Here is an 18,568-nt window from a genome sequence, read left to right on the forward strand (position 1 = left end):
CGAAACTGTCAGTCTAGAGTCGTAAGGTTAAACTAAAATGAGAGAAAACCTTAGTTTAGCAATTTTCAAAACTCTCGAATTCGTTTCAACGTAAAATTTAAGATAAAATATTACACAAGAGAGTGCTTCGACAGTGTAGACGTCTCGTGCGATGTAATTAAATAAAATCTCTGCCGTCATCTACTTGTATTTTGGTCAGCCAATTTGTAGTTTCTGTACATTTATAATATACTTAGTTCATTTTATGCCACACATACGATAGTAGAGTGGCATTATGTTTTCTAGTATGTGCGTCCGTTTGGTCGTCCGTCTGTCCCGCTTCAGGTTAAAATGTTTAGTCAAGGTAGATTTTGATGAAGTTGAAGTCCAATCAACTTGAAACTTAGTACACCTGTTCCCAGTGATATGATCTTTGTAATGTTAATGCCAAATTAAGAGTTTTTATCCCAATTTTACGTCCCACTGAACATAGAAAATGATAGTGCGAGTGGGGCATCCGTGTACTTGGGACATTCTTGTTTTTTAATGTGTAATAAGTATACTTTGCTCTCACGGGTTTTGACCATGTGCTATGACTTTGTTTGTGAGATTTATTCAAATGTACTGTGTTTTTCCGTACAATTTTAATGCTTGGCGAAAGCGAAACTGGTGCTTTTTTATATATATAAAAAAATTAAGGTGGCGATGTTTCAATTTGGTAATATCAAATGTTAAGATTATAGTAATTGTCTATTGTAAAGTCTTAAAGACGTAACACTATAGTTTGATCTGCGGTTTTCTTTATTTATTTCATCATAGGAGGTAAGGTGTTTGCCACATCATCTTTACTTGATTCAGAGTTTCTTGTATATGATATTGAAGTATATGTAACAGACGGTAAACACAGCGTTGGACCTCAACTATTAAACATACAAATTAAAGGTATGGAAAATTTAAATGTGAAAAATCAAAGGCTGAAAGACATCGTATCGTATGTTAATTATATACTACACAATCTGACGTTATACGGCGTATACATTTTAAAATGTAAGATATTCTCAATAGAGCATGTTAACGTTATACTTTTAAAGTCTGTGGTGTATTATGTACAACATATAGAAATAGCTATATAATTGATAAATCTGCATCATAATTTGACTTACGACAACAAATTAATATCTTTAAGACAAAAGATAATATTAGCTTCCCAATTGTGAAGCTCCATTGTTATGTAGCATAATTCCAGTAGCGCCTTCATACGGATTTTATATCTCCCTTTTAATATGATATGAGAGGGACTGTATTCTCTATCATGATTTCCTTGATATAGGCTTGCTGCTTACAAGGAAGCTACTTAACAAAAACTTCGAAGGTATCTAGTTCACATTATCCCTTCGTGAATTATACGAACACCATAATGAGATGACTGTTATTAAATATTCATTTCACAAATGACAACCCGGGGGGGGGGGGGGGGGGGGGGCGGTTATTCAATTGTTGTAGCTTTATTCAATCCCTTTAAAACTTTAATTTTACGGACACCATCGAGATTTGGTTGACTGATAAAATATCTATTTCATAAATAACAACGAATGTTTTCAAATTGTTGTTACTTCATATCCCGTCCCCTTTTCTCTGAATTCACCTACTGAATTAATCTTACCACCGGGTTTGTACTTACATGAGCAAACCAATGGTGCTACAAGTCGAGCAGGATTTGCTTACCATTCTAGAGCAGTCCAAGTTTTTGATGGGTTCGTGTTGTTCAGTCATCGGTTTTTTATTGGTGTGTGTTGTGAACTATTGTTTTATTCTGGTATTACTTTTCTTTTTAGCCATGGCGTCGTCCGTTTATTGTCGACTTGCATGTTGTAATGCCACTTTGGTATCTTTCGCCACCCTTTTTATAAATTTTAAATCTTGTTCAGCTGTTGGAATCGCACATAACTACCTATATGGAATTCTGAAGATAAATGAACACTATTTCAACTACATAAACTTGGCTGTAATATGTCAATTAAAATATATATATGTGTTGATAGTCATCAAAGATACCAGGTTAAAAATTTAATAAGTCAATCGTGTCTGAGTACATATGACCCTCAGTATTCATGTCATACGAATAAATACGGATTAATACGGTTTTGATAGGGACTATAACGGATTAGTACGTTCATACGGTTTAGTAAGGTGTTACTACGGTCGTTTGATCCGTGGTCAAATGTTTCGCATGTTCAAAAATTGTCAAGGATATACAAGTACTACTACGTATGGCTACAACAACAATACGGATATCTAGGGACTAATACAGATGCCACGAGTGATGCCAGATAGTATCCTTAGCTAATCCGGCCTCAAATCCGTGAATGTGTGACCTAGGCATTAAGAAAATAAAAACGAAAGCCCAACTAGAAACTAGGATGTCCCGGTGTGCTACGGCACAGTACGCAGACCCTGCTTAGTACTTTGTGACATCCCTTGAGCTTGAATTGGTATACATTTGGTAATGAGGTTCATTTTTTCATTGCACAGTTGCCTAACATTTGAGATAGTTATGGCTCAGACATAACCGTGGTAACTTGCGACACATGTATTCCACCACGGTAAATCATATCATGGTGGTGTTCGTAAAATATTTGGAGGGATGACGTCAATTTTCCGACTTGTATCCCTTGATTCAAAAGCTAAAAGAAACGCAATCAATACTATATCGTGTCAACCATATGCACATGTTCTGGAATGTTGCTACACATAGAAATGGAAAGTTGACAATAAGAAAGCTGCAATTTTTTATTTTGTTCACAACCGATCCTCATTATCAATATGTAGATCAAGTCATGAGGTATACTTTATTGTATATTAAGTTACTTTATTTGGAGTTTCATGAGGCAGATACGTTCAATAAATAAAAAAAAAGAAAATGTAGTATGATTGTCAATGAGACAACTCTGCATCAGAGACCAACATGAAACAGAAAATAACATATAACTATAGATCACCGTATGGCCTTCAACAATGAGCAAAGCCCATACCGCATATTCACCTATAAAAGACCCCGTAATGACAATGTAAAAAAAAATCAAACGAGAAAACTAACGGCCTAATTTATATACAAAAAAACTAATACAAATATGTAACACATAAACAAACGACAACCACTGAATGACAAAATTCTGACTTGGGACAGGCACATACATACAGAAAGGGGTCGGGTTAAACATGATGTTAGCGGGATCCCAACCCTCCCCTTAATCTGGGACAGTGGTGTAACAGTACAACATAAGAACGAACTATAAAAATCAGTTGGATAAATATACAAATACTACAAATACAAGTGAACGTGGAACCACATAAAAAACTCATTATGGCAAAAGGTTTGTAATGTTACAGAGATCATTGCATTATACTGTAATAGTTTGCCTCAACATAATGCTGTCGATTGGCAGTCTCAATAAAGATGGTTTATTTTTCATTCTTCCATCCAAATGGACGCCCTTTATCTTTGGTCTACATGTTAGTGTTGGCCTACATGTTTTCATGTCTTTCACTTATTCACGTTAATATTCTTATGGTCTCTTTAATTCAGGGATTTTTGTTTTTCATACTTTATTTAACTTTTGATAATACCAGTGTGCAATGACATCTATGTAATAGAATACATACATCTTATCTGCAACAGTTGAATTCGTAAAAGTCAACTACATGTATGTCGCAGCAAAAAATTAATCATACATAATTGAAGACTTGAGATTGGGTATTCCCTTCTTTTTTAAAGATAACTTGTGAAGACTTTTTTTTCTGTCTTGCAACAAAGTATTGCACGTCTCGCATAGAGAAGTATAAGCCAGGTATATTTGTTGTTTCTTTTTATAATTCATGACTGATCTTTTTCGGTGAATTTAACAAATGAAAAGTAATTCATAATATAAGTAATCGTTCATTTGTTTGATTAAATAGCTTGTAATAAATTTATATACCGATTGAAATTTAACACTCAATAGTGTATGTCACAGCCTAAGGCAAGCAGAAGTTACTAATGATTAAACATGTTTCAAAGGAACGATGTTGTAGGACATAAAATATTTTGTTCTGGTATTTGTCAGAAGTTTGCACGGAAAACATGATAAAAGTCAAATGAATATACTTATAAATTAAAAAATAATCAAGCACCTCGTAAACTTCCACAAAGAAACATACATTTATCAGAATGACACGTATTTTTCATTCGATCGCAGAAAAAAATTAACGCTATGTCCTCCAAACAATCTGTAACTTTAATATTCTGGTATTCACAGAATAATGGACGATTGCTTGTTTGCAACATGAACTGTCCGATGTGAAAGCTGTGACGATAGTCAATGGTAATCCATAGACGAATTCAAGATGTAAAAAAAACTGCTGGTTTTGTTTTCTCCAGTAGGGTAGTATGAATCGGGTGTCATGTCTTCTTGTTGGTTGTTAGTGAAACATCGCTAAGTATTAAGTATTGTTATGGTGGTATTGCATTGCAACAATATGGTGTATTATTATGATTCAGCATGATAGTCTTCACTCTTCCAGCATTCTTGTTATATGACCCATTCCAGAACGTTTATCAACTGAGTACTGATGATTCTGTAGTCACCATTTGCAAGGTGTGATTCTCTCCAATGTAACATTTCTAAGTCTTTGCTGTTTCTTTGAATAATTTGGTCCCAACTCCCAACTGGTACAAGCAAACTTCATAATGGGTTCACTTGTGTGGTATAACATTATGCCTAAATTTAATTTGGATAGGATCTGGTAATTCTTTTTATGAAATAACTAATGGTGTATGCGATAAGATAAAACAGTTTGATTTCTTTACTACTTCTATTGTTTTTTCCATGTGTGGTGTAATTCATTGTTATGTGTTTCCTTTGTTTGTTTTCCATAGTACCTTGCGCATGACAACGTTGAATTGCATGACATATGTGTCTTCCCATTTCTGAAGTAAGATGGATCTTCCTCTTTACATATCGTTCTCTTTAGTAAGCAATTAACTGCACATATTATATGTAAGGTAAGAGGCAATTCGTTCCAAGTGTTTTACATGGCACATTCAAATTTATTCAGTTTGAACAATATAAATCAAATAATTTTACTTTGGTAAATAAGGAATACATTTCATATCGGTAGGTATGTTGTTGTTTTCTATCACCTTTTTTCCTTATCTATTCTAATGGGAAAACGTGTATTTCAGATCGGAATAATCCCCCTGTAATCAACAATCTCCCAAGTTCTCTTTTACTTCCGGAAGACACGTCACCAATGACGTCGATTTTCAGTTTCATGGTTACAGACAGTGACGTCATCGATAGTTTGAGTTGTTTGATTGACGTACAACCAACCAGTGGTTATTCACTGTTCACTTTCAATTCCACATGTGAGTTTACAGTTTTACGTTCTAAGCATGAATATTTTAAGAAACATGATAAAAGCGTGATTATTATACAGAACCATGTTAGCGACGTAATAAATCGACATTTGATAGCGCTCTTGTACATTTTAGACAACAGACATGAACATATTATTTTTACTTCTTTCTTAACTCGTTAAATTCTTGATAACATATTATCAAAATCTGGGAGGGGGAGATGCCATTAGTAGAAGGAAGCTTCAAAAAAGAAAAATTGTGAGATAAAGGAAGATGTGGTGTGAGTGCCAATGAGACAACTCTCCATCCAAATAACAATTTAAAAAAATGTAAACCATTATAGGTCAATGTATGGCCTTCAACACGGAGCCTTGGCTCACACTGAACAACAACCTATAAAGGGCCCCAAAATTACTAGTGTAAAACCATTCAAACGGGAAAACCAACGGTCTAATCAGCCTTTTAGTAGAGTTATCGTAGAAGATTCTTTTTACGAAAATAGAAAAAAAAACAATAATTTAGCAATTGAGTGTGTACACAGCTAAAATCTAAACCATAAATCATTACGGCTTCATGCATTTCTATTATTTCAGCATTTACACTTTACACTAAACAGGGCGCCATATTGGATTATGAGTTGATAAATGACAAAACCTATAACATCACATTCACAGTATCTGATAATACTGATACCGTCTTTGGGTCGGCTATCATTACAATTCAGGATGTAAACGATTCACCTGTTTTTCAAGCGTCGGCGCTATATCTATGGGTAAATGAATCAGAGGTAAGTGACTTAACTCACTATAAACTGCACTATATTGATTAACTGTTTTAGAAATTGAAATATGGGATTATGTATGTGAAATACCAAAAAAAATAACAATATAAGAGCAATTACCATTAACAGAAATAAAAGACACTTTTCAACAGAAAAAAACCTCTGTAACCTTGACAAGGTACATAAGAAATGTTACATATCACAGTAAAATGTAAAATGATTAAAGAATTTATTACGTAATATGGTTACGTATGCAAAAGAAAGTAAAATTACAAAATACTGAGCTCCGAAGAAAATTCTAAACGCAAAATCCCTACGCAAATGGCAAAAACAGAAGCTCAAACACATCAGTTGAATGGATAATAACTGTCATGTTCCTGACTTGGTACAGGCAAGCTGCAACACTGTAAACAACTTAGTTGGTTATCTATTTATAGATAATATTTATCAAATAGTAGAATAAAAGAGTATAGTGCAATCTGCTTAAACAAATTACATTAAATGTAATTTTAAAAATATTCTTAACAAAAGTATGCTCGCTCTTTTCACTAATTTTAACACGTTATGATTTTTTACTAAGGCACACACAATAATTGGACAGCTGCCACCATACGTAGATCAGGACATTGGCGATATCATACTGTATCGAATGACCAATGGAAGTGGAGTAGGATATGTCTCAGTGAATGAGTCAACTGGAATTCTTTCCTTTTCTTTAGATTATGATTCCGACCAATCGAGTATGCCATCTGAAATCAACATAAATATAGATATTGAAGACAATGGCGGCTTAACCGACACGTGTTTTGTAACTATATACATACACGATATAAATGACAACGCCCCAGTGTTCAGTAGTACTGCATATGTGTTTACAGTCAATTCGAATACGCCTTTCGGTTCTTCGATTGGGAGTACAGTTGCAACAGATATTGATGAAGGAAGTAACTCAATGATTTCGTATCGAATAGATCCGACCTCATCACTAAATAGTTCTTTTATTGTCTCTAACGATGGATTAATTGTATCACTGACCTCGTTTTCAACGTTGCCTGCCAATTCTATTTTAACTTTTAAAGTCATTGCTGAGGATGACGGTTTACCGAGTCTCTCAGCAAAAGTTCCGGTGACAGTTATTGTAGCAAGTCCAAATACAACACAGCCAACATCGCAGCAAACAAATGTTTCGTATCAAAACAATTTGATGGCTAGTGCAACTGAAACAGGGAATCCTCAAAACTTTACAAATACAACAGAATGGACCATTCTTGTTGCTATTTCTGCTGTTGGTGCAGTTTTGTTATTGATTTTACTTGCTTGTCAATTTCACCAGTGTCGGAATCGGTCTGATGACCAAAAATACCAGGAAGTTCCTCAAAAACAACAGTAAGTTTCAGTAAATTAATTCATTATGAAATATAAGATAAAACTTAATCCAATTAGTATTTTGTTTATTTTGTATTTTGATGAGGACGTAATACATTTGTAATTAAAAAATATACAATTGTCATTTTCAACTTGTTCACCAGAAAACTCAAATGAAAAATGTTGTCATGCGTTACACAAAAAATAGCTAGTGTGATATGGCGAGAATACTAATCTTTTCTTACATTTGTTTAACCTGAAGCTGCCTGTACATTTGTATTGCCCCACTTAATGGAATATTTTTTTCCGGTCTATGCGTCCGTTTGTTCGTTCGCTAGTTTGTCTGTCTGTCCCGTTTCAAGTTCAAGTTTTTGGTCAATGTAGTTTTTGATCAAGTTAAAGAAAATCAACTTGAAACTTTGTACACATGTTCCCTATGATATGAGCTCTCAAACTTAAAGGCATAATTGTAGTGCCGATCCCTATGTAACGGACCCCTGAACATAGAAAGTTATGGTGCAAATGTGGCACCGTGTACTATGGACACATTCTTGTTCCCACTTATAAATCTGTGATTCCTTGTCCGGCTTTTGGTTTTCATTTAGATTTGATCATCTCTTCAACCTTTGTAATAGGTTTTGAACGTTTAAATATTTTAAGGTGATGCATAATTGAAGAGACATTACTTTTCACAATGATCATCTAGTGCAGTAACATAGTTATCGTTAATGTTATGGTAATGTTCTTCCGATTTATCTATTTCTACATTTCCCGAAAGGCAGAGGAATGTTAACAATAATCAAGGTTGTGCGTTATACACTCTATTTATGTTGATGTGTTTCTCTCGGTTTTTGTTTGTAGCCCGTATTTGTTTTTTTCCCAATTGATTTATGACTTTTGAACATCGGTATACTACTGTTGCCTTTTTTATTTAATTTGTCGCTTACTCCATCATAAAACATGTAAAACATAAGATTACTATTTATTTCAGAACGCCAAAACCACTTCCAAAATTACACAGGGTGAAATCATCTTCGATGAGAGACAATGATTTTTGGAATCAAGGTAATTAACGCAAAAAATCTGTAAGGTGTCAAAATGAATGTTAGCGGTGACGTAGGTTATGTTTCAAAGCAAACTAGCGGAAATCTTTAGACTATTATACAATACTTGAAATTCTAAAACCTTAGATAAATTATTGAGAGAAAATTTATACATGAGTGTCATTATTATATCTTGGTTTTCGTTTATCAAGAATACAAGAGATGCAGAAGATGCAAAGTTGCATTAAAACTAATTATAAATAAGAAGATGTTGTATGAGTGCCAATTAGAAACTCTTCATGCAAGTCACAATGTACAAAAAGGTTAAGGATTGTAAGTTAAAGTACGGTTTTCAACTTCACTAGCCGGAAACAAACTAACAATACCCTGACAAAACAAACGACAAACAAAAGAATACAAAACACAAAAACATTGAAACCCGTACAAGTAATAATGGGTACTACAACCATACTTTATATAATACAAAGCAGGCGTGGAGTATCTATAATTTACACAATATGTTGTGTCATATGTACTATTGTTTGTTTTTTGTCTTTTATATTTTTAGCCATGGCGTTGTCAGTTTATTTTCTATTTATGAGTTTGACTGTCCCTCTTTTACATAATATGACCGTTTACAAAAATATGGCAAACTGAACAGCAAATTGTTTTCATTAAAGTAACGAAACAATAGATGATGATCTGGATATCAATCACATGATTGTGAAAAAGGACAAACGGGTAGAGAATTAGGGAAAATCAAAGATAGAGAAAAAGAAACCCCAAAATAACGAAAATTGAATAACAGGGTGCTAAACTATAAAGAATATTGTATTGTAATGGATAATGGATAATGGATAAAAATATATATAGAGAAAGTTCAAACCATTTAGATAATACAGATGTGAATACCAAATGGGAATAGTATAAAAAAAAAATTAGTAAATTATCCTCTCTTTTAGGACAACAATATTGATTAGAGAATGTAATCCCTCTTTTTTCTTCAATGTTTCCCTATTGTTTTACTCTCGACGTTACCTTCCATTAAAAAGGCCTCCTTGGCCAAGTGGTCTATACTGTAATCACTAGTCAGTCATTACTGATGTTGCAAGTTCGAACCCCGCTCGTGCATTCAGCTCCAATCTTAATTGACTAGGATTATTAGTTTTCCTATCGAAGTTCGGTGGTTTTCCCCGGGAACTCCGGCTTCCTCTGCCAATAAAAACTGACCGCCACGAAATAGTCCAAAAAGCAGTGCTCCAAACAGGCGTTAAAAACACAAAAAATAAATAAATAACAAATACCATTACCATTCGAATAGCGGTATACTACTGTTACCTTTTTTTTTATGTACATCGTCTTACATAATGAAGGGCGAATATTTTTAACTTGAAGGTGAAAATGTCTTATGTATAAAATGAGTCATTGTTACAAGAAACTTTGACACCGATTTAGAATCTTTAATTACAGAATAGATGTGTTATTCGATTAAAATTTTACATTACATTTTTTCATCATACAGGCGCTGAAGGAAATGAACATCCACCAGTCAGAAGAGCAATGTCTCAAAAGATGTTATCACTTACTGGTATAAGTAACGGACATTCGAGAGTGTCTAACTTGAGGACTGTTACGGAAGACTACGATAATATGCCACGGATCGTAAAGACGACTGGAGTGCGCGAAAGTCCAGGGTTTAGAGGTCTGACTTCAGAAAGAACAAGTCTTCGCTTTTAAAAACTGCAATCTATCAATATATGATGAAAAAATAGATGTTAAAGTCCTTCTAGTTGAACTTGTGTGAATGCTTTGTAAATTGAAAAGAACACAGTTAGTTTGTTTGTTTACGGTAGGAAGTAGATCCTTGAGCTGAAACGACTATTCTACTTGTATTGCGTGCTTGTGTACATGTTGTACTATTGTTTTCAGCAGTGTGGTTCGGCATTATTCCACATGTGGATAAAGCTAAGACAACTTTCACTATATTAATTTGAGATGTCCTTCTTCCAATCTTAAAAACTTGCAGTTAACATTTTTTTTGACAGTTACCATTGGGCCATCACAAAAAGAAAAAAACGATCACTCTGAGACAACAGCACAAACTTAATTTGAAACAAAATTCGCTCAGGCACATTCATGTGTGTCAAGTTCCCTATTCTAATATGACATGCTTCATTCACGTTATGAATAAACCCATGCTCTAAATCAATTCAAATTGGTTTGGACATGCGTATATTGACCACTACATACAGAATAGTGAGTTTTATCAAATTGACATGCATTTGAAATATTTGATTAACTTTATACATTTCCAACCTCTTAAATGATGCATGTTCTTACTAATTCATTTATTATGACTATTACGTGTTGCACTTCGAAATTGACATATTTGACCTAGATACGACATCCGTTCATGCTGGCTGTTCAAACTCCTCCCTCTGAAAACTCACATTGCCAGTCGTTTGCTTGTTTACAAAAAAGGGAGGTTTATGAAAGAGCCCATACAAAAGTTCTACACCTATATATAATAGAACATGAAAATTCCCTTAATTGTCCTAATCAGAATCGAAATAATTGATGCAAGCTTTACTATACTTTTTTTTAACATGGGAAGGCATCATATTCGTGTTATTTTAGCCCTCATTATCGCTCGGGCAAAACTAATCACGAATATAATGCTTACCCATGTTAAAACTACAATAAAGTATAGCTTGCATCAATTATTTCATAAAGTATACGTATATGTTGAAGTATCGCATTATCAGACAGAAAAAAAATCTATCCTTGTTACAAAGTGTATATACGTTGAAATAAAGATTTATATATAATTTAGTGAAATTGTTTTGAACGATTTTTTATGTTTATCTGACAATATTTCATGAGTCGTAAAATTCCCTCCGTTATAGATTTGTGTGGTTGTTTTATAAATTGAAAATATCTAATCGATGAATGTCACTGTTCAAATTTTACATAACATGATCCAGACAGTTATTAGTTAAGTTTAAACAGACTGTTACGAACAATTTTAATTTGGTAAAACGCCTTTGACTGAATCATCCTAGTTTCTAAATTCGCTTGATCTTTTTTTAGAAAAGATTTTCAATAAACCAACGTCTGATACTTCGAATTCAGCCAATCATCGCCATTGTAAGAATACACATCAATGATAGCTGCTCCATGCGTACTCGTGACTTGGTAAATGCATTTTCTGTAGACAATGATGGGTTAAACAGTATATATAAACTGAAACACAACGAAAACAATTACAACAGAAACATATAGAAAATAAACGATGTGCAGCGATATGATATGACAAGCTTTAAATCTCAATTTACTATGTTTCCTCGTTTAACAATATACAAAATTTAAGCAAGACGATGATCAATAAAATAAAAGTACAGTTAAGATTACGATCTCAATATTGACGACTTCAAGTCTAAACCTCCTGATTGCACTTGTGTTCCCAATTCACATATAATCATGCTGGCCACGTTATTACCTGTGACCTCAACATTGTTAATAACACTTCCCTATGCAATGTGTTATCAAAAGGTCCGAAATATCGTGAGCCTAAATCAATTAATTGGAAATACAACTTTAAAATTTTGATGGATTCAGTCGAGGATCATGCCAGGCAAATGGGCTAAGCGCGAGGAAGAAGACGTAGACACTCTTTCAGAATGGATTAAGGCAGTGAGGTCGTTGATACAAACCAGAATTAAGAAACTGAATGGGTCTATCAATGTCCATATCCTGCGACGTCAATCTTCAAAGACGAAAATGTTACAAAACACTTATTCTACCTCCATGACAAATATGTTGTTGTCCCCGCAGATAAAGCCCCAAACAACATCGTTTGTGTGTGTAAAACTCATTACATTAACTGCTTGATAGAATTACTGACAATTCACTTGGAAACTCAACATATACCCTCACGACACTTACCAAAGAAGAAATCCTAGATAATCATAGGTCTGTTCAATTTTCCTTTTTTGTCCTTAAAAACAACGGTATATTGCTGGGTCCTCCAAATGTTTTCTAAATTATTAACATCTATTTTATCAGCAATCAAAGACGGGCTTCAAAGTTATTGTGAAAATGCCTATTCTAGAGGTGACGTGAATTAGATGTGGCTACTTAAAAATTCCAAAGATCTATTAGAGTACATACAATCTAACCCTCTTTCATCTTGTAATAGTATTAAAACATTTGCCTTTTCTACACTCTACACAAGTATTCCACAATCCAAACTAAAGACAAATTGAGAGTCTGTATTGCTTTGTTTCATAAAAAGGAATGGCCAACGTAGATACAAGTATCTTGTCTTAAGGAGGGATAAATCTTACTTTGTAAAGGATCACTCAGATTCAAACAAAAAATTCTCTGAAACTGACATTATCAAGATGCTTGATTTCTTGATTGACAACATATTTGTTATGTTCGGCGGACTTGTTTTTCAACAGACTGTCGGTATTCCAATAGAAACAAATTGTGCCCCTCTTCCTGTCGACTTGTTTCTTTATTATTATTAGGCTGACTTCATACAGGTACTTCTTAGGAAGAAAGATAAGAAGTTAGCAATATCATTTAACTATACTTTCCGCTATATAGATGATGATCTTTCAAAATAAATAATTCAAAATTTGGTGACTATGTTGAACACATCTATCCCATCGAACTAGAGATAAGTATGGAAGCGCATATGGTACACCCCTTGTTAAGTTATTTTGTTGCTAATAAGTCGGAATTATTAGTTATGTTGTGTGTTATAAGCTGGAATCTTATCATCATATGGAGTCAACTTGTCGGAATGATAAAGAAATAATTGCATTACAATTTCGACTTGCTAATATAAATGTAATGACATAGTAATAAGAAGTCGACATGATGAATTCAACTTGTTCATTGATTAAGTCGACAACTTGTTTATTTGAAGATGAGGTAAAACCACATGACTACTTTGGAAAAACATAGGTCTATTTTTAAATCGATTTCCATATTTCGTTTGTTTGATGTGCTTCGGTTGTGTGAGTTATTTTGTATGAAAAGGCAGTCAAATATCAGAAAAAAGTCCTAAAAAAATAACAATTTGTCGGACAAAAGGGGGATATACCCCCACTATTTAGTCAGGCCGTTTATTTTCCTAAGTTTTCAAATGGAATCAGTATAATGATGAATTCGTGAAGGATTCAACGGAACCTTCTGTTGTATGAGATTGCTGCTGTCAGTGCACAATTGTAATGTTGACTGTAAAAAGTCAATTTTTTCTGTAACATACAAGATTTACAAAATAGTGTTTTTTTTTCTGCAGATGCTTTATTTTGATCTATTAAATCAAAGCATCTACAAACAAAACATTTTTTAAAATCTTGTATGATCTAAAATATTAACTCCTATAACAATTCATGGAGATTTACAAAACAGTTTTACTTACTGCAAAAAAATATTGTCCTGTTCCCTAGCATCTATGTAGAATCACAGTAAATTATATCGAAGGAAGAGAACGGGGAGGGATCCCCTAGCTAAAAACAAATAAGGAGATCATCAAAACTTTTACCGTATAGTAAGCTATGAAAGAATCTGAAATGACATGTAAAACTACATCGGCGGGAAACCTAAATGACGAAGACACCGACGCCACTACTCAATAAAGTTGTGAGATGTGATGTGACAACTAGCTACCAGAGTTTAAATGAAGAGGATGTCAGCAATCACAGGCAGTCGTACGACCTTTAACAAATCGTATGGTTGGCTATAAAAGACCACCACGTGGAAATGTGAAACAATTCAAACGAAGAATGTGGCGGAGTTAAACATGTATGTGAGCGCTCAACCCTAACCCAAACCTGCACAAAAAAACACAACAAAAACCATAAAAAATAAGCTGTAGCTGGATAACTCAATAGATCGGTACTACTGGCCAATTTTAATTCAGCAAAATCCGTCGAAGATCTCGGAGAGTGAGCTGATCCTGCTCAAAGTGAGTCACCTGTCGTGTTAATTGTGAAATTACAAACCCAGTGATTTGGTTGAATGCGGTAGGTCATCCTTGGGGAAAAGCGGAAGGAATTATGGTTACGACAATTGGAACATATATAATTCGTTGTTTCCCTAGCCTGTAATTGAGTGTGAGATGATTAAAAGTGTCCCATTTGTTGACAATAAAGTACTAGTCATTTGATTTGCGTCGAGTCTGCGACATTAATGTCGCGGAAGTGAGACAAAGCAAATCTTTATTCAGTCGTCGATATTAATGGCGTCGGCGTCGGCGTCTTTTAGATTGTTATGTTTCTCATTTTTAGCTCACCTGGCCCTGGGCCAGCGGGGGACTTAGTTTAACATAGGACCCTACGGGAATTACATACAAATGTCTTCTTTTAGTGAAACACTAAATGGAATGAAACCAAACATAGCATGAATGTTCTTAATGAGATACTGACCAAGTGTTGTTACTTTGTCGCCATTGCAACATCCAAGATGGCCGCCAGTGGGGAGACTTAGTTTAACATAGGACCCTATGGGAAATGCATACAAAAGTCTTCTTCTAAAAACCACTGAATTGAATGAAATCAAGCATAGCATGAATGTTCTTTTCTTTATGAGGTGCTGGCCAAGTGTTGTTACTCTTAGCCAAATTTTATATTTTATTATATGATTTCAAAAACCCAAGTAGAATCAGGTGAGCGATACAGGCTCTTGAGAGCCTCTAGTTTTTGTTCACATTTATCATTTCGGGATCTTACATAGCTTACTATGCGGTAGGGGTTTTGCTCATTGTTAAAGACCATACAGTGACATATAGCTGCATACTTCTCAGTGATTTGGTATGTTTTGGAGAGATGTCTTATTGGCTATCATACCACATCTTCTTATTTTCATATAAGTATAAAGAAAGAAGACGTGGTATAATTGCCAATGAGACAACTCTCCATAAGAGACCAAATGACACAGAAATTTACAATTATAGGTTACCGTACGAATTTCAACAATGAGCAAAGCCTATACTGGCTAGTCCACTGTAAAAGACCCCGAAACGATTAATGTTAAACAATTCAAACGAGAAAACTAACGAACTTATTAATGAACAAAAAGTGAACGAAAAACAAATATATAAATAAATTCATCATAGATACCAGGACTAAATTTAACACATCAACAAACGACAACCACTAAATAACAGGCTCCTGACAGTGGGCAGGCACATACATCTAGAATGTGGCGGGGTTAAACATGTTAGCGGGATCCTAACCCTCTCCTTACCTTGGACAGTGGTGTAACATTACAACATAAGAATGAACTATAAAAATCAATTGAAAAAGGCTTAACTCATCAGATAGATACACATAGAAATAATACACAGAGTGGACATGGCCGGGAACTTGTCCCAACAACAAAAAGACACGAAGCACAATTCTGAGAGTTTTGTTTTGCAGTAGATAAAACTGGTTTGTCCTGATAAAATTGTAAATCTCCATTGATGTTATGAACCGTGTATCGTTGTATATGACTTATCTTTTAGATCAAGATAAAGCATCTACAAAAAAAAATCGTTTTTTTAAATCTTGAAATTTTTAGAGTCGACAGCAATCTCAGGCAAAGAGAGAGGGTTCCTGGGAATCTTTCACGAATTTAGTATAGTACTGATTCCATTTGAGAACTAAGGAAAATAAACGGCCTAACCAAATGGTGGGGGTATATATCCCCCTAATGTACGAAACATTGTTATTTTTTTATTGATATTTGACTGCCGTTCCTCCTTTTCATACAAAATAACTCACACAACCGAAGCACATTAAACAAACGAAATATGGAAATCAATTTATAAATAGACCTATGTTTTTCCCAAATAGTCACGTGCTTTTACCTCATCTTCAAATAAACAAGTTGTCGACTTAATCAATTAACAAGTTGAATTCATCATGTCGACTTCTTATTACTATGTCATTACATTGATATTAGTAAGTCGACATTGTAATAAAAATTATTTCTTCATCATTCCGACAAGTTGACTCCACATGTTGCTTAGATTCCAGCTTATAACACACAACATAACTAATAATTCCGACTTATTAGCAACAAAATAACTTTACAAGGGGTGTACCATATGCGCTTCCATAGATAAGGATGCTACAGATGCAGTCAAGTCTGCTTCATATCTTGGCCTACATCTAGAAATTGACAATGAGGGTCGGTTGAAAACAAAACTTTGCGACAAAAGAGATGATTTCAGCTTTCCAATTGTGAACTTTCTATTTCTAAGTAGCAACATTCCAGAAGCACCTGCAAACGGGGTATATATCTCCCAATTGATAAGATATTCTCGTGCTTGCATTTCCTATCATGATTTTCTTGATAGAGTGTTGCTGCTCACAAGGAAGTTATTAAACCATGAGTTTCAAATGGTGAAGTTGAAATCATCCCTTCGGAAATTTAACAGACGCCATCACCAGTTGGTTGACCGTTATGGAGTAACCGTTTCACAAATGATATCGGATATGTTCCTTACGTCGTTACTACAATGCCCTTTCCTTTCATGAATGTGATCTACCCGAATTAGACTCTTTACCGGAAATTGTTATCACATAAGCAACACGATGGATGTGACATGTGGAGCAGGATCTGCTTACCTTTCCGGAGCACCTGAGATCACCCCTAGTTTTTGGTGGGATTTGTGTTGCAGATTCTTTAGTTTTCAATGTTGTGTACTGTGTACTATTATTTGTCTGTTTGTCTTTTTTCATTTTTAGCCGTTGTGTTGTCAGTTTATTTTCGATTTATAAGTTTGACTGTCCCTCTGGTATCTTTCGTCTCTCTTTTAAAGGGGCATATGATAAATACCCTCAACGACTAGGATAAATCACAGCTAGAAACGAAAATAGTTCCTTCAATTTTGCTCGTTGAACTATAACCGAAAAGGAAGAAATCGTGTTTTTATTTTCATTTACTTCGATAAAATAGAACAAATTGACCTTTTTCAAAATAGGAAATCATTGAAATCACTGAAAAATAATCTTTAATTTATAACAAACTATCAAATTTAAAATCCATTATTTCAACGTTTTGTGGTACGGTGTTACCAAAAATACCACTTTCAATGGTGTATACCGTAAACACAAAGGCGAGTACCCTTTTATTGACATTTATGTTTCAACAACTGTGACACATATTATTTTAGAAAAATCCATGGTTTTAAAATGATAGTTCCATTATTTATTATTTGAGAATATTTGTGCATATGTTATGTGCTTCCTATACATGTATTTGCCCATTTAAAATTAGAAATATTTAAAAAAATAAAAGGGATGAATACATTGTTATTTCGATTTTCAGTTACATTCAAAGAGCCAATGTTGTGTGCAAACTTTTACTAATGTATGTGACATGACTCATTTGCTGTAACTTGGCATTAAATAATTGAGATAGATGGCGTTTTGTTTAAATGATGGAAGGGAAAATACAAGTTACGATCATTATGTTAAATACTAAATAGATATAATCAATTCAGGGTTAATGTGATGCTCAAATAATATATACTATTATTAGTATAATTTATGATGATTATAGAAGTGATATAAATAGTACTTATATCGCATGAAGAAGCAACCTTAAGATTTCTTTTGAACTGAATTTACTGAGCAGTAGTGCTGTTTTGTTTTTTTATGTTTTTTTTAATCTACAATGACTAAAGCTATAGGAGGGTTGAGACCTCACTACATATTTTAACCCGCATCATGTTTACGTCTGTCCCAAGTCAGAAGCTTCTGGCCTTTGTTAGTCGTGTTTGGTTTTCATTTCAGTTCATTTATAATTTTGGTTAGGAGTTTAGTATGGCGTCCATTTTAATTGAACTAATACATATTTGTGTGTAAAGCCCAGCTGAAGTTGCCTCACAGTGATGGGTTTTATCGCTATGTTGAATACCTATTGATGGTTGCTTTTATGCCCAACCCACATTGTACGATAGCAGAGGGGCATTATGTTTTATGGTCTGTGCGTCCGTTCGTT

General features: G+C 34.2%; 1 protein-coding gene across 1 annotated transcript; it reads left to right on the forward strand.

Annotated features, from left to right (window-relative positions):
• Window positions 1–810: 810 nt before the first annotated feature.
• On the forward strand, window positions 811–11,264 carry LOC143059112 (protocadherin gamma-B5-like). The gene is made up of 6 exons (XM_076232605.1): window positions 811–921; window positions 5,201–5,383; window positions 5,968–6,161; window positions 6,736–7,541; window positions 8,512–8,585; window positions 10,086–11,264. Exons 2-6 carry the CDS (start codon window positions 5,269–5,271, stop codon window positions 10,298–10,300), a joined length of 1,404 nt encoding a protein of 467 aa, XP_076088720.1. The 5' UTR covers window positions 811–921; window positions 5,201–5,268; the 3' UTR covers window positions 10,301–11,264.
• Window positions 11,265–18,568: the final 7,304 nt, after the last annotated feature.

This window comes from Mytilus galloprovincialis, chromosome 14 (assembly GCF_965363235.1).
Source record: "Mytilus galloprovincialis chromosome 14, xbMytGall1.hap1.1, whole genome shotgun sequence".
NCBI lineage: Eukaryota > Metazoa > Mollusca > Bivalvia > Mytilida > Mytilidae > Mytilus > Mytilus galloprovincialis.

What these genes read in the sequence shown, in the direction of transcription:
- LOC143059112 (XM_076232605.1), top strand. Translation starts at nt 5,269, where the DNA reads ATGACGTCGATTTTCAGTTTCATGGTTACAGACAGTGACGTCATCGAT. An exon ending in GTTCACTTTCAATTCCACAT is followed by an intron (nt 5,384 to 5,967) that starts GTGAGTTTACAG and finishes CTATTATTTCAG; the next exon opens with CATTTACACTTTACACTAAA. An exon ending in GAAGTTCCTCAAAAACAACA is followed by an intron (nt 7,542 to 8,511) that starts GTAAGTTTCAGT and finishes TATTTATTTCAG; the next exon opens with AACGCCAAAACCACTTCCAA.